Source organism: Pogona vitticeps, chromosome 2 (assembly GCF_051106095.1).
Source record: "Pogona vitticeps strain Pit_001003342236 chromosome 2, PviZW2.1, whole genome shotgun sequence".
Lineage (NCBI taxonomy): Eukaryota > Metazoa > Chordata > Lepidosauria > Squamata > Agamidae > Pogona > Pogona vitticeps.
The window spans coordinates 185,935,783-185,952,319 of record NC_135784.1 but is presented as its reverse complement, the minus strand read 5'-3'; the positions used below and the strand labels follow the sequence as shown (position 1 = coordinate 185,952,319).

At 43.4% G+C, this 16,537-nt stretch overlaps 1 protein-coding gene across 1 annotated transcript; it reads left to right on the top strand.

The window, feature by feature from the left end:
• Nucleotides 1-336: 336 nt before the first annotated feature.
• On the top strand, nt 337-14,247 carry PGLYRP2 (peptidoglycan recognition protein 2). The gene is made up of 4 exons (XM_020791667.3): nt 337-3,687; nt 6,571-7,467; nt 8,357-8,567; nt 10,836-14,247. The coding sequence occupies exons 1-4, from the start codon at nt 3,627-3,629 to the stop codon at nt 11,173-11,175; spliced, it is 1,509 nt and encodes a 502-aa protein (XP_020647326.3). The 5' UTR covers nt 337-3,626; the 3' UTR covers nt 11,176-14,247.
• The last annotated feature ends 2,290 nt before the right edge of the window (nt 14,248-16,537 follow it).

Genomic DNA, 16,537 nt, shown 5'->3' with positions numbered 1-16,537 from the left:
GTGTCTGAATGAGAAGTGGTTAACTGATGAAAAAAGGAATCAGCTTGGGATCTTCCCTTGCTTGGTGTCACTTTGTGAAAGGTAGTGAGCACAAGAGGGCATCCTGTAGACCAGCAGTCCCCAATCTTTTGGAGACCCTGGACTGGTTGGGGGGGTGCAGGCTCTGTGTGTGTGGGTTGCGGGGACACCCCTGCGTTCGCGGGTGGGCATGTCACGCCCATGGGTGGGAGTGTCGTGCTTGTACACATGTGCACGGGCACGACATGCCTTTTGCGAACGTGACACACCTCTCCACAAGCATGACATGCCCACCATGTGTGGGGGTGGGGGTGGGGATGGATATCCGTCTCTGCAGCCCAGTTCCAGGAAGCCCACGGACCAGCACCAGGCCGTGGACCGGGGGTTGGGGATCCCTGCTGTAAACCATCTTGACTTGCTATATTTGCTTTTCCTTTATTAAGTTGTTCCTTCATCAATGTTGCTAACATTCAGGCTGTCCTTTGGTATGTAAAGCTCGGCATCCTTTCCCCTGCTGGCAATGTGAGCATGATATTGTGCAGCAATATTGGGCCATCTCTTGGAGTTTTGAATCATGGGCAAAAAAGCACAATATCCCACATTCACAAACTGGAGTTGTTTTCTTTTCTTTTCTTTCTTTCTTTTGGAACAACTGAATTTCCTGGCTTTTTAAAATGGAAGTTTAAGTTTACCTGCATTACACACAAATTCCAACAGAAACTTCCCTCATGTGCTCATACCCAGTGATAGAGGACTCCAGAAGATGAGCACATGATCTGTGCCATGGTTGTTGGAGGAAGACAAAGCAAGAACAGTTGGGATGTGGCTGTTGTCTCTCTCTGCCAAAATATTTTGAAGGGTTGTTTTGAACTTAATGTAATGGTGAAGCAAAAGTGTGAGTGAATGAAACATAGACACCCTTGAGCCTCTAAGGTAAACTGATGTAACCATGCCTGCTCTGCAGAATCCAGAGTTGAAAGCTATCTTCCAATTTCCAAACTCTTTCTTTGAGTTAGGCAAGCTGAGGAAGAAAAGCTATATCATAACAAAAGCTCTACAAATATGCTGCACGCATGTTTTCTAAAAGATATCCCCATACCTTTTGACATAATAGAAGGGAGAGCTGGGAGTTAGCAAAGATTGTCACTGGAAACCAATATCAAAAACATCCATGTTATGTGAAAGAATGACAGTGAAGAAAGATGGAGTTAAAAAATCAACTCATTTGAAATCTGGTGTTGGAGGAGAGCTTTACAGATACCACAGAAAGCCAGAAAAAAAATTGGGTACTCAAGCCAAGCCAAGCCAAGCCTAAACTCTCACTAGAGCAAAAATGAGTAAACTGAGTCTGTCTTACCATGTACATAAAATGACAATAAAGACCTGATTGGAAAAAACAATATTGCTGGGGCAAGTGACTTGGGGGGGGGAGTATGAAGAAAAGAAGACCTAATATCCTTCTTTCAGTATAGGAAGACACAGCTGTTAGTTTGCAAGACCTGAGACAACTTAATGGAAAATACAATATTGTTAAGAATGGGAGCAACAAGGAGAGAGAACAGCCTAACACAACTCATACAATCACCACATATTGACATGATGGCATATAACATCATTGGTGTCTTAATTATCAATTGTATAATGACGAGACAGGTAAAATGATTGAAGGTATGACAGGATATAGGATATCTGTTAACATCGAGTAAGACCATTCCCAGCTTCAAAGCGAAAAATTGTAATTTCACAGTTTAAACGAGTGAGCTTCTGAATTTTCAGTATCTTTTAAAATATTTTTACAGGCTGACACAGAATCCTTTAATGGCTAGAAAGGAGTTAAAAAGTTTCCCCCCTGAAAGTCAGTTATTTGGGTCTGCCTGACAGAGTCAAATGTTCAGATAGCCCCAATCTGGTGTTGATTTCCCCTTTGAAGACTTGTGTCGGGAGCCTCGTCTCAGAAACCCTGAGAGAATGTTTACTGAAAGCACTCAGAAAAACTGCTTTTGTAATTCAGAAATGCTGCAGAAGTACTGAGTCAAGACTCTGCTCATGACCTGATCCCATTGGGTTCAGGTAGCCGGCTCAAGACTGACTCAGCCTTCCATCCTTCTGAGGTCAGTAAAATGAGTACCATCTCCCTGGGGGCCAAGGTGTTCCTTGCATAATTATGTTGCAAACATAAAGCACCCAGAGAGTGCTTAAATGAAAACTGCAGCAGCAGCAGCAGCAGCAACATGCCTTCCAAAATTGTATGCTAATTCTCTGGATTCGTATGGCAAAATGCTCCCCTTTTTGGAGGACTGTCACTCCATTATTTTTTTAAGCAAGTCTGGGTTTTTTTAACTCTTCAAAAAAAAAAAAAAAGGGAAAAAAAACCACACCACCAACCCATCTTTTGACTGTTTCTGTGATATCTCATTGCTCTCCAAACATCTCCCTTGGAGACTCATGATCCTGCAACAATGTATCCACTATGGAGTCCTCTTTCTGGCAAGCCAGTTGCACCCAATTTCGGTCTGTGTGGTTGTTTTTTCCCTTTTGAAAAGCGTTTCTGTTTTTTGTGGGCTTTTGGGATAAATATTTCAGCCCCTTCAGCCTGGTTTCTTTCAAAATGTTAAAAAGCGGGTGGGACAAAACATTCCCTTTCGAGACAAGCAAGATTGGTCTTTTCAATTTGTATGAGCTATTTTAAAGAAGATAATGTTTAGGGTCGCATGTTTCCACATGGGAGAACACTTACTTAAAAAAAAAACGTAAGTCAAAAACCCTTTGCCCGAACTCCCCCAAATTTCACACAGAGGAAGAACAGACTGTCTGCTACATCTGTGCCAAATTCTGAATTCCAGTTTCAAAGTTATAAGCCTTCGCTAATGCATTATAATTTATTAATTTGGGCTACCCCCATTTTTTGAATTGCCATGTAGAATGTCGATTTGCTGTGCTGCACATTAATGTTACTGCACTCCTGAACAACAATAACATTATTTAATACCCGTCTAGTGTTTTTCCAGTGAATGTAGAGGAGTAAAGCTAGAGAGCAGTCCCATGTGGTTAAGAACGTATCTTTTCTCACCCAAATAGAATGAAAACAGGTCCAACAGTAGAGTACTCTTTGGCAATGTTTGTGTACACCAACACCACGCTAGTATATTCACAGATCTATTGCAGCAAAGCAAGCCAAGTGTCTGACAGAGCAACAATGTCAGTTTTGCATATTCCGCTTCAGATGCTATGAGAACCTGAAAGCCTGATTTGCATGGCAGGACCAATAGAATTGCCTTCCGCTATTGTTCTACAACCCTACCTGCAAGTATCTGAAAAGGCAGTGTGTGCACAACTGCTGCTCAAAGGAGGAGGCTCCTCGGGGTTCCAGTTCTTTTGCTTACCAACGGGCTTCCTCACTCATGATAGTGTGTTTGTATGTGTGTATGGGGGGGGAGATGCTCTGCACAGGTCTCCTCCTCCCTTCCCCATTGGCCTTCAGGCCTCCTGTAGTGGCCCATCCCCCTTGTCATTGATTTGTTTTTTTGCTTTCCCCTCCCTCTCTCCCTGCCAGTCGCAGGTGCCAGCTGGCTCCACTATCAGAGGCCGTTCTTCACCTTGCTGACAAGATGTTCCTGATCGGGCTGGGACTCCTGCCTGCACTTTTTTGTGCCTCTGTGGCCAGAGTGGGTAAGGCATGATCAGCACCCTCTCTTGAGTGTGGGTTATTTGCCTGAGGACCAGGTCAAATGGGGTTAATCAAGCTTCCTGGGGGATAAACAAGTGCACTTGAAAAGAACAGGTGGACAGAGCAGCAGAGATAGGAACAGAGGTGGTGGGGGGATGATATTTGAGATCGCAAGAGTCCAAGTTTCCTGCTCTGGTAAGACCAGAGAAATCTGGTTCTAGCACTGTAGGAAAAATTCCATGGCTTGCACATGACTCGGCCTCACCAAAAACAGAGTGACATTCTTTTCCTTTCTCTTTCCCTCCCTCTCTCTTTATCTCAGTCCCCTCCCTGTGCTGGTCCAGCTATCCCTAATTGCAAGGGTTGGGGGCTTCGTTTGACTACACACAACATTTCTCGTCAGGTATACAGGCTGATTCAGTCTCCCTTATGATCACAGCTAACTGGCATTGGGTTACTCTGCTGGTTTAGAGCAGGGCAGGACAAACGTGTCATCCGTTCAGACCCAGAGCTGGACAGGACATTAAGGTGTAGATGAGTTCTGGGAAGGTTTGTCTATCTGCTTTTTAGATTGGCCATCCGGTTATGTCCACATGTACAGCCATCTGTTTGGTTGTTTGACGCATATATTTGCAAGAAACAGATTGTTGGCTTCGCAGAATTCTATACATTGTTCTCCTGCTCCATTTCTGTCCCCTATGCCAATTTTTCCAACAACATTTGGTTCTGCTTTGTTCCCTACTTTTGCATCCTAGTCAAGCTTGATTATAAGCATGTTTTGGTTTGGTACGTGATTAATTTCCTCCTGAATTAACAACAACAACAACATTCTTGGAACTGCAGAGCTGGAAGGGACCTTATGAATGATCAAGTCCAGGCCCTGTCAAGGAGGTATAGCAGGGAACTGAACTCTTAACCTGTGGCTCCACACTCTGAGTCACTGAGTTATCCAGCAACTCATAAAAACTTTCAGTTTCATCTTCTTCAGCATTGCTAGTTGGAGCATAGACTTGAATTATGGTTATGTTGATAGGTTTTCCACAGGATGTGATTGACATTATTCGGTCAGATCTTGTGCTATAGACCCTAACTGTCTGCCCCATGCCTTGCCTCAGTATTAGAGCCACTCCATTTATTCTCAAGGGATGTGGTGGTGCTGCGGGTTAAACCGCAAAAGCCTCTGTGCTGTAAGGTTTGTAGATCTTCAGCTGTAAGATCGAATCCACGCAACGGAGTGAGCGCCCGTCGCTGGTCCCAGCTCCCGCCAACCTAGCGGTTCAAAAGCATGCAAATATGAGTAGATAAATAGGGACCACCTCGGTGGGAAGGTAACAGCGTTCCGTGTCTAAGTTGCACTGGCCATGTGACCGCGGAAGATTGTCTTCGGACAAACGCTGGCTCTATGGCTTGGAAACGGGGATGAGCGACGCTCGCTAGAGTTGAACACGACTGGACAAAAATTGTCAAGGGGAACCTTTACCTTTACCTTTTACCATTTCTTCTGGAATTGTCATTTCCAGAGCAGAACAATTTGTAGTTGTTTGGCGGAAAATATCCTGTTCCATTCCATTGTAGTTTGCCGGCACCCAGCACCTCAATGTTTTATATATTCAATTTTTCGCTTTACAGCTTCCAGTTTATCTGGATCCATATTTCTCCCATCCCATGCTCCAGCAACCAGTGGATCTTTCAAAAAAGATATTTGAAATATTTCAAAAGCCTCTTGTCTGGGACATACTCCCAGATAAATGAGAATATGTCTGTAGCCTCTGTCCTATTAAGGGCAATTGAACGGCATATATTTGTGAAGTGAATCAAGGTTACTACGGGCTAAATGACTGTGGCTTTGGAAAGCAGGAGAAAATTATCCTATGTACCCTATTTTTTGAAACACATGTACTATTTTTACTTTTAAAATAGAGAAAGGCAATCCAGTTTTCTCTTTTAAAATGGGGCCGGGGACTATATGGCTCTCCAGACACTGCTGGACTGCAGCTCATATTTTCCCTCAGCATTGGCTTTATAAATTAGGACTGTAGTTACAATCAGAGAATATAGGAAGGGCTATACCACTTGCTGTTAAATAAATATTTGTTTACATGGTTTCCTCTGGACCTGAATATTTCTGGCATTTAGCAAGTTTTAAATATTGATTGATTTTGTTTGCTGTATCCTAAGAGAGACCCAATAGGGAAATTCATCATTTTGGAAAGGATATATTTGAGCTGAGACATCTCATATTCTCCCCCCCCTCCAAAAAAATGGTATAGGGGAATGAAATTTCTTTGCTAATGCTTTTAGTTTTATCCACTGGGGCCATACTTCACCAGGCCTGCGGTGTATACATCATTCAAACTACCAGGAATTTCACACATACACACTTACGTTCATTTTTTTCTACATGGTAGCTCATCATATTTTTCACCCTCAGGTACCTGACAGAATAAGAATAGGGCTGAAATCATTGCAAACAAGCCTCATATGCCAGAAAGCTGTTTGTGCTCCAAGCACTTGTCATCTGTACACTCCACATAAGAATTTAGCCTCAAATGTTGTTGGAGCCTTGTAGCGCAGTGGTTATACTGCAATACGGCAGCAAAGATTCTGTTTACAACCTGAGATCAATCGCGGTCTCAGGTAGCTTGAGGTTGCCTGAGACTTCTATTCTTCTAAGGTCGGTAAATTGAATACTCAGCTTGCTGGGGGAGCGGGGGCTGCAGTGTGTAGCCTGCATGAATAAATTGTAAACCAACCAGAGACAGCTTTAAGCACTAAGGGGTGGTATATAAGCAGCATGCTTTCTTTAAGAATTTGTCTTTTGCCTGATCTATCACATTGCCTACTTGCCAGAAGCCAGAGTGATCTTTCCACCCTGCCCTTTTCAGGTAATCTGACATTCCACATGGACTCAGTGGTTGGAATTCTGGAAGATCTGGAATTCTTTCTGAAAGACACCCCAAATGTGACTGTGGTTGACCTTTTCCAGGAGCTGGCATATTGTGGAAGTAAGAAGTGCCAGTTCTTTCCTGGCCCAATGACTTTGATGCCCTTGGATTTGCCTTTCTTGAGCCAGGAGCAGAAGACTTTCCTCAAGCGCCTGGAGAATCAGACAGTTGATGGCTCACTGGTAGAACATGGAGTGGTGTTGGCTCCTGATGGCACTACAATTTCACCCCGGCCCCTTCTTGTTGGAATAGCAAATGGATCCAAGAAGAAGCAGGAGAGGCCGTGGTTGGCCATGGCTTTGGACACTGGCCCCTCAAACAGCTCTCATTTAAAGCCTCACCTCGCATTAGACCCCCTCTTTGCCACAACAATCGCCATGGACCTCGCCATGTCCTTTCTCCTCTTTCACGCTAAACAGAGCCAGGTAGCCCTAGGTCCCAACGGCTGCTGGGATAACCTCTCAGCACCCCATACGTTCACTTTGATGGGTCCTCCGTCACATTTTACGGATGCTTTTATCAACGGTGCCATGGATGGCCTTATTCTGGGCTTTTATGTGGCAGAAAAAGCTGGCCTACCATCCAACCTCAGTGCCCTGCTGAATGATTACTATGGTGAAGAAGGTGTGGAGGGAGAAAACCAGTTGCGGAGCAACTTCCGAAGGAAAAACTTTGCAGCTCTGGTGAACGAGGCGAAGCTGAGAGAGCAAGTGGAGAGTTCCCTGCAGCTACTTCAACAGCAGAATGAAACTGCATCCCTCTTTGAAAACATGACGAGTGAAGAAGTGTCATTACTTGCAAGGCAGGCTGCGGAAGAGTTCATGGCATTGTATGTAGGTATGTCTCACTCTTGATTTTGTTTATTATTTTTTATTTTTGGCTGCCTTTTAAGGGCTTGGAGCGATTGCCGTGTCCTCACCCCACTCTGGCACTGCACTGATTCAAAACAAACCACATTTAGACGTGCAGTCCGTTCTAATCTAGAACTCAGGATAGCTGACAGTAGCTGCACTGGTAACAGATATATGAGTACTTGTCCCCAAGTTCTCAGTTCATTAGATGGAACGCAGAGAGATTGGTGAAGAAAGGGAACACAAAACGCAAAGGAAGAAGCGCAGTAAAAGGGATCAAGAAAAGATGATGCCACAAGGCCTGATCCCATTATGCTTGCCATCTTTACACTCCATCATAATAATATCTCACTTCTGGTTCTTCTGCAGTAGAGCTCAGAGCACAGCATGAGATAGGACACCCCACACGAAAATACTTGCCATGTGGAAACAGTGTCTATATGTTTGGAAGACACTCCTTGCTCCTATACATGGGCAACTGAGAACAGCTGTGCCCAGCAGGTCTCCCTTAACAATGGCACGTCTGGGATGCAAGCAAACACTTTTTGATCTGCTCCTGAACCATAGACGCTACTGTGAATGTAGTATATAATAGTCAAAAACAAAACAAAACAAAACAAAAACCAACCCACCCTAGAATCCCACCAATGTAGAGTTTAAACTCGAAATGCATGCAGAGAAAAGCCCCTCTGTGCCCTGCATGGGGCTCCTTCCACACCTCTCAGCAATTGTATGCAGTTAGATCTGACCTGAATGCTGTGCTCCAATGGAGCGTTTGGCCATGTTTGCATCTATGCTAGGCAGGGGTGTGGGGGTGTGCTGTTCTGCTCCTCAACCTGTGTGTTTTTCTCCATCCTTCCCCCACCCCACCCCAGAGTGTCCTGCAGTCATCCCTCGTTGCATGTGGGGGGCTCGGCCCTACAAAGGAACACCAACCCAGCTCAAGCTGCCCTTACACTTTGTATACATCCACCATACAAGCACCCCTTCAAAGCCATGCCAAACCTTCTCAGCATGTACAGCGGACATGCGCTCCATGCAGCGATTCCACCAGGATATCCGCGGCTGGGATGACATTGGCTACAGGTGAGCAGTGCAATCTAGCTATTTCAGGTCCTCTCTGGCCAGTGAGGACAACCATCACTGACCTGACACTTCCACCACCGCTGTCGCCTCCTCCTCCTCCTCCCTTTTACTCTCTTCTCTCCCTTCCTCCTGTTCACACTGTCTGTCCTGCTTTGCTTGAGCCTCCTCCCATCAGACAGAAGGGCTCCCCTCCAAGGTGAAGGAAGAAGGGACACATTGCCTGAAAGGCAGATATCCTTCTTTCTTGGCTCTCCACTTGGGCCACTGTAGGCACTGCCCAGGTGATTTTACACACAACAGGATGAAGGGATGGCTACATGGAAGTAGTAAACACAAAAGAATATAAAACTTACCGTACTTGTAGCCCTCTTCTGTTAATAATGTTTCAGAGGCTCTTTTCTGGAAAGCAAGAGAAGTACATGAATCATGTACCCTGAAAGAAACACCTCTTCCATTTTCTTCCCCATAAAAGTTTCATATATATATATGTGTGTGTGTGTGTGTGTTTGATATATATATATATATATGAGATGGCCTACAAATCAGTTAGAATCACTTGCATGATTACTTTTTAAAACCTATAAGTTGTCACTGTTGGACGCATGCACACCGAAGAGCCCAGTAAGTGAACCGAGCTGGGAGGTGGGACTGGACCACAGTGGCAGCTGTGCTGCTGTGCTTTATATTTGTTGCCTGGTTATGAATACGAAGCACACATCTCTAATCTGGACACTACCACTTTAGTTGCAGATGTGAGCTCACTGAAAAACAAAACATTTAATGGGTAAAGAAAACTGCAACTTTCTCTAGCGCTATAGAGTTATCAATATGTTTATGGCACAGTCATTGCACTACAATATTAAAGTAGAATAGAATAATACACAAACCTTTTGTGCATTTTTCACACTTCAAGACTTTAGTGAAAAATTCTATGGTAGCATTTTTGTGTGCATGCAAAGAACCTTCTGCTTTGTGTGGGAAAGTTGTGTCTTATGGAAACATGTTTTTCAAAAGCAAAACTTTACAGCAGGGGTGTCCAACCTTTCACCTTCCCTGGGCCACATTAGAAGATGAAAATTTGGTTTGGGCCGCACATAAATTTGGTTTGGGCCGCATGGGGGCGCAGCCCTAGCCATCCTCCACAGCCCCGCTCCAAGCGCGCTTACCGGCAGCTGCGATCTCAGACAGCAGAGGGTGCAAGCTTCAACTCCGGTGGCATTATGGGGCCCGGAGGGGGTCCACCTATTGACGGGGATGGCGCAATAAATAAATAAATAAATAGATAAATAAATAAATAAATGCAGTCACGTAGCCCCCCTCTCCCCTCCCCTCCTGCTCCTTCCTCCCTCCCTCCCTCCCTCCCTCCCTTCCTTCCTTCCTTCCCTCTCTCCCTCCCTACCGTTGTGACGTGCCCCAGCCGCATTCCGGCTGCAAGTGCTGGCAGTGTAAATTGAAACTTTGGAATTTCTTTAAAAATAAAAAATTGCACTGGGCCGCATTATGAACCGACCTGGGCCGCATGCGGCCCTCGGGCCGCAGGTTGGACAAGCCTGCTTTACAGTGTTTAAAAAATTCTAATTTAATTCTTGCTAATAGGAAAAAGTACTGTTTTATCCATTCCCATGCAGCAGTGAAAAATCATACCTAGCAGTAGTTCTCCTTGGGTCCAGTGGAGTTTGACTCCACCTCTGTGCCCTGAACAATAAGATCCAGAAGAGAGAATCTAGGGTGCTAAAATAGTTGTTTCACAGCAGATTTTTTCATTTCAAGCTTGTTCGCTTTGTTTTGTGGCTGGTTTTCGGGAGCTAGAGCAGATGTTGCTTACGAGACTGATTTCTCAGATATTAACATCTTCCCAAATGAAGGGACACAATGTGGTCTTTGTAATGTATAGTTTGGCTCTCAGTTTATTTTAAAAAATAGTTAGGTCTGCTTTCTCAGCACAAAATTATAAATTCTAGATTGTTCTTTTTTTTTCAGGAAATATACTTTAAAGGCAATTAGCTGCCACGTCTCATTGTAGTGGAAGGTGTCTTGCTACTTTCTGTGAAAGAGGTAACCTGAGAAATTAATCTACAAAAAGCCCTGTTCATTTGAAAAAAATAAAGTCAGCGAAATCATACATCCTTCCATGATCAGATGATAAATCTTTATTTTTCCCCAGAGAAAAATCTTTGTTCCAAAATCCAGAGTAAACGTAATAAAATAAATCCCACTAGCCATTTCCACCACAATCTTTCCTTCAACATTCATTTTTTATTCCTGCAGTTTTGTTATCGGCGGCGACGGGTACGTCTACCAAGGACGAGGTTGGCATTGGGTTGGTGCTCATACTCTGGGCTACAACAGCAAAGGCTATGGCGTCAGCTTCATTGGGAACTACATGAAGGCCCTCCCAGGTGCCTATGACCTGGAATTGATGAAGAACAATTTCTTGCGGTGTGCAGTGAGGGGCTCAAAGCTGCATGCCAACTACACCATCCATGGACACCGTCAGATGGTACTGACCACCTCATGCCCAGGAGACAGACTCTTTGAAGAGATAGAAACATGGAAAGATTTCAGGGTGAGGTGTTTCCTGAACCATGGTGTTCGCCACTGTGTGTAATATACAGCATGGAGCCTCAAATACAAGAAAGAACGGTCTACTACATCATCCTACAAAATGGGAGAGTGCCACCAGTCCTCCAGATGAACACCAGGGGGCAGCATTTGCAAAGAACCAACAGCCAAATGACACTTCTTGGGATGAAATAAATTACAAAATTCTGCCAGGATATTCCTTGATTTAAAAGTATGTGGTTGGGCAGAGATGTATGGAACAATGTTGGGGGCATTTATCGGGGGGGTTACTGAAAGGAGTGGGGGAAGACATTTGGAGGCACAAGACTGCAGAAAGCCAGTGGCTAGCCCCAATTTTTATGCAGCTAACCGTTTAGGCAAGATGGCTCCTTGAGCTCCTATGGCACGTTTTTGTACAATGCTAAAGGCAACCAAAGGCAGAATGTTGATCTACTCTGCCTGTTTTAAAAGGCACCTGCTTATGTCCTTCTTCCTGTTCTCTCTAAAAAAAAAGTACAGTGGTGCCTTGCTAGACAGTTACCCCGCATGACAGTTTTTTCACTAGATATTGACTTTTTGCGATCGCTATAGTGATTCGCAAAACAGTGATTCCTATGGGGGAATTTCGCTGGACAATGTTTGGTCCCTGCTTTGCAAACCAATTTTTGCTAGATGACGATTTTGACAGCTCCCTCCGCGCTCGCAAAACGGGTGTTTTCAGGACCTAAGCTTCGCAAGACAGTGATTTAAACAGCTGATCGGCGGTTCACAAAGCGGCTTTCCTATGGCCGATCTTCGCTAGACAACGACGATTCTTCCCCATTGGAACGCATTAAACAGGTTTCAATGCATTCCAATGGCGAAATGCTTTTCGCTAGACAATGATTTCGCTAAACAGCAATTTCAGTGGAACGGATTATCGTCTAGTGAGGCACCCCTGTAATTCTCAGCCTAAGCAAAAGTACGGCTCATTTCCCCATAATGTTTATTCACCAGCAAAGTATCTTCCCAAAGGTCATCAAATCGTTCCCCTTTTCAAACATTGTACAAGCCATTTCTTTCTGTTGATTGCACTTGGGAAATTACTGTAATGATTATCTACTGAGTAGCCTCTCTTTCGCTCCCATGAGGAAGACGCTCTAATTATTGATACCCTTGATTTTTTTTTCTTTACCTTTTTTAGGGATTATTTCAATATACATAAAAAAGAAGAAATAGTTAGGTTTCCCCACCTCAGAAGAAATGATGGGACAAATAAAACATGCACTCTGTAGCACCAGGTTGTTGAGCTTGGGCTCCGGTGTACTGTATAATGTCACATGAGGGGGCAAGATAAAGCCATGATTAAAAGAAGCTCAGTTTTAAAAAGGGGAATTCCTTTCTTCCTGTCAGAGACAGAAAGGAAGAGGGCTACTGGCTTATAAAAAAAAAATTAACCAAGGGAGCTCATTAACTACTTTTCTCTGGGTTGAAACATTTTTTCTGGGCTTCCTTTCCTCCTTAAAGTGGAGGCAAAAGTTCGGGCTTGCCCTTTTATCTCCTACACAGCTAAGCTTCGCCCATTAGTGTGAGAGAGAGGCCATGTTGAGAGAAATTAGTATATTTCTCCTCAAGTGTGTGGAAAAGTCTGTTGCACACCTGACAGCAGAAACACAATAAGAAATGGTGCTCTGTCAGCCTCAGGATTCACTGGGGTCTCCTTCCCCCCCCCAATACTGTCTTTCTACTGTTGTTATTATTTACAGAAAATGTGGGGTGTTTTTTTTTTAACCTTCCTTCCCAATTTTACAGCTGCTGATGACGAAAGGCGTTCATGTCCCCTGGTTTTCTTCCTCTGCCATTCCCTTCAGGGAACTAGTCTGTCCATCCCTTTGTCTTTCACAGAAAACCATTCACCGTCACCACTTCCATATCTGATTTACTGATTGTTTAAACATTTTTAAAAGGAAAAAAAAAGAACAGGGAAAGGGAAGTGAGAAGTTTGAATGTACAGGGGAAAGAAAGGAAGTTAAGCTATAACAAAATAGAGCACACTGTAAAGTCGAAGGGGTCCCTACTATCTCTTTTTCAGTAGCCCTTTGGGCAAAATGGCCAATGGTGCTTTCTCCCTGTTTGGTTACCATCTCCCTTTGAGCTCGCCCACAGAGAGGACCGAGCAAGGAAAACAGAAACAACCTGCTTGCTCAATTTTGAAAGAAAAACAAAGCGGGGTTGCAGGGTCGACAGGCCTAGGAAATGCACCTCTGCAAATGTTTAAGACCGGATTGACCCCAAGGCCAGCCCTTTCCCATGCTTGTGCCAGTGTCACATAAACGCACATTAACTGAGAAGCAAGGACTAATCTAGACATAGTGATTTGAAACACCTTACTGTACAATCCCTGTATTTGTGGTTCATAATGGTCCTATTTGCACTACACAGCCATACACTCAAGGTTTTTTCATTCCAGGATGCTCTGATGTCCTTGTCCACACGGATGATAAAAACAGCAATATTTTCTCATAATGCCTCATCCGTTTCTCCCAACCCTCTTCTCTGTCAACCTCTCCACCCTAACCCTCTGCCCTTTTCACACACTCTCCCAGCATATTTGCTGCCCCCTCCGTGCACCCCCTTCTGATCATAAAACCAGCCATTTCAAACTACAATTTTGAGAACAATCAAGTACTTCCTTTTATTTATTCCTGCCAAGCCCTTGTGTTAAAAATATGTTTTACCGCAGGTCTAGCACTAAAATGATTACTTCCTTGTAGCCTACCAGGTTAATGAGAGCAAGTTTGCCAGTTTACATAAAAATTAAAATATTACCCCTTTTAATTTTGTTTCTGTTGGAGTTATTGCAGCCTCGCATGCTGCCTCTAGTAGGTGATGCCAGGAAGGGCCTTTATGGGCTGGGGTGACTGTCAATCTCTAACAGGGCTAACCAATGGTTCCTTCACTGCCTCTGAATTCAAGGAGAGCCACACTTTTCTGCAAATGTCCCCCCCCCCCTTTGTCTGTTGGAGTCAGTCAAAGCAGTCAGTTAGTCTGTTGAGGCCTGTTGTTGCAAGCAGTCAGTTTGTTCTTAGTCTGCTATGTGATTTCTTCAATTGTAAGTAAATGACACCTTTATATTCTTTCTCCAATGCCTCAGAGTGAGTTATTGAGACTGTAACCGCTAGTTGATGAGGAAAAGGGATGAAACTGAACTTGAAGCTGCTCTGCTAGTCCCTGCACTTCTGGTGTGCAGCTAAAAGAATTTAACCAAAATTCGAAACTCTGCAACAGTTTTAACATGATCTGATGTGTGATGCTATAGAATCATCACTCGGTCAGTAAGAGTAAAGAGTTTAGCACTCAGCCATTTTGTTCTCTTGTTTTAATCTCATTACAAAATAATAATTAAAAAGGATTTGTTAAACATGGGGTTTTTTTTGCACTCCAGAAGATGATCCTGTCTCAGGAGATGTCATACAACATGCTCATCAAAAGTCCACTGTGTATCACTAGAGATGTCATAAAGGACATGCCCATTAAACATCCACTGTGTCAGATTTACATTTTACAGCACTGGTACAAAACAGTGTGCTATGTCCTGCTACACATAGAAAGGAAAAACAGTTTTGATGTTGGTATGTCAACCACTTTGACTACAAGGACAGCATGGTGGTGGGTGGATCTGAAGGAGAGTTTTCATGCTCTACCACACCATCCAGCAGTTTCTTGCTTCTCTGTGTCTCATGGATAAAAACAGGGTGAATTGTAGACATATAAAAAGCATTTCTCCTGAAATGTGTAAATCATTATAATTATGTATCAACTATCAACCTACTAAACCTTCCATGGTTTATGCACCATTAAGTCTTTCTCGATACCTGGTGTGCAGATAAAGTGACAGACAAGGCCCCAGGAGCCCTGGATTTGAATCCTGCTGAGTCATGGAAGCTCACTGGGGGAGTGGAACCGGGGAAACCACTCCTTAACTATCTCATATATCCTGGAAGCCTATTGGGGTGTCTAGTAGTCAGTTCTGACTTAAAGGCACATAACAAACAAAACAAGTCTTTCTTACTTCACTTCTAAAATAAAGTGGACATACAGTAACAAAGCTGTTTTCTGAAAATTTAGAATTTATTAGGAAAAAAAAAAAGAGCAACAGTCCTGTGGCACTAAAGAGTGAACGTCTTTAGCATGAGAGTTCATGGAATGTAGGTCACTTCTTCGGAGGCATGCAGTGTAATCCAGAATGTCTCTGGACAGAATCCTGTTGGGTGCCCAACATAATGCAGCACCAGTACACTTCTGCTTTATCTTTGTTGTGCAGCCTGAGAGCACAAAGGTTGAAACCGAAAGGGTTGAAACCAACTTACATAATGAGGGACTAGGGACATCCTTAAGCTCTCTTTTCAAATGTCAAATGTCGAACCACTCACACAGCAGATTGTTGTGTGAATGGAGCAACTACCTTTGTATACCACACTCCCAGAAAAACCATGACCGAGGGTTCAGTGGTAAGCATTGGGATCAGAAGAAAACTGTATGCAGAAAGTACTATATGTGACAATTACATTCTTATCCCTGACCTTTCACAAAATTATGGCTGTAAGCATCTGCTCAGATCCATGAGACAGAGACTCAAGGACACTCTTCTCACTGTTTCCAAAGTGGCTCTTGTAGCAAAAAAAGGAGATTTTAAAAGAAAATAATTTACGTCAGGCATTTTTTAACATTACTTATACAATGAGGTGAAAAAACACACACACATTTACAGGACAAGGGCAGTAACAAGCTACTATAAGACAGATTGGAATGAGAAACTGGCAGAACATCACTTGTTCTTAACTATAGCTTCCAGCTGAGCTTACTCACCGGTGTGGTCAGTGAGTTAAAACCCATTTTGGGAAACAATAATTTCTTTTCACAGAAATTGGGTAGCACACTGCCAACCAACCACATGTTCATTTACAGGCAGGCTTTTGTAAAACTTAAGCCCTGGCTAGCCTCTATGAAGATCTGAAAGTGGAGCTTACTTTTATATCACTTTGAATCAGTACATCAGGCAAAATCCCGAAGGAAAAACAAAACAAAACAAAACAAGATAAAAACGTAAAAACATATGGCATCTTAAAGACTGAATCTTATATTTTAATGTGAGCTTTTGTGGATCCCATCCACTTCTCATATTAAAATGTAATAGTTTTTAAGGTGCCACATGTTTTTGTCTTGTCTTGTTTTCCCTTTTGGATTTTGCCTGATATGTAGCACAGTTACCTCTTCCAAAAACGACAACTTTGAGTGAGTAGTTGCCACCTCTTCCTTTTCCCTTGCTTAAGTGGGGAATCAAGCAGATGGGTGGGCAGGCCAGATCCTATCTAAGAAGGAGATGAACTTTATTACATTGTAAGGGGAAAAAGTTACAATACATTTAA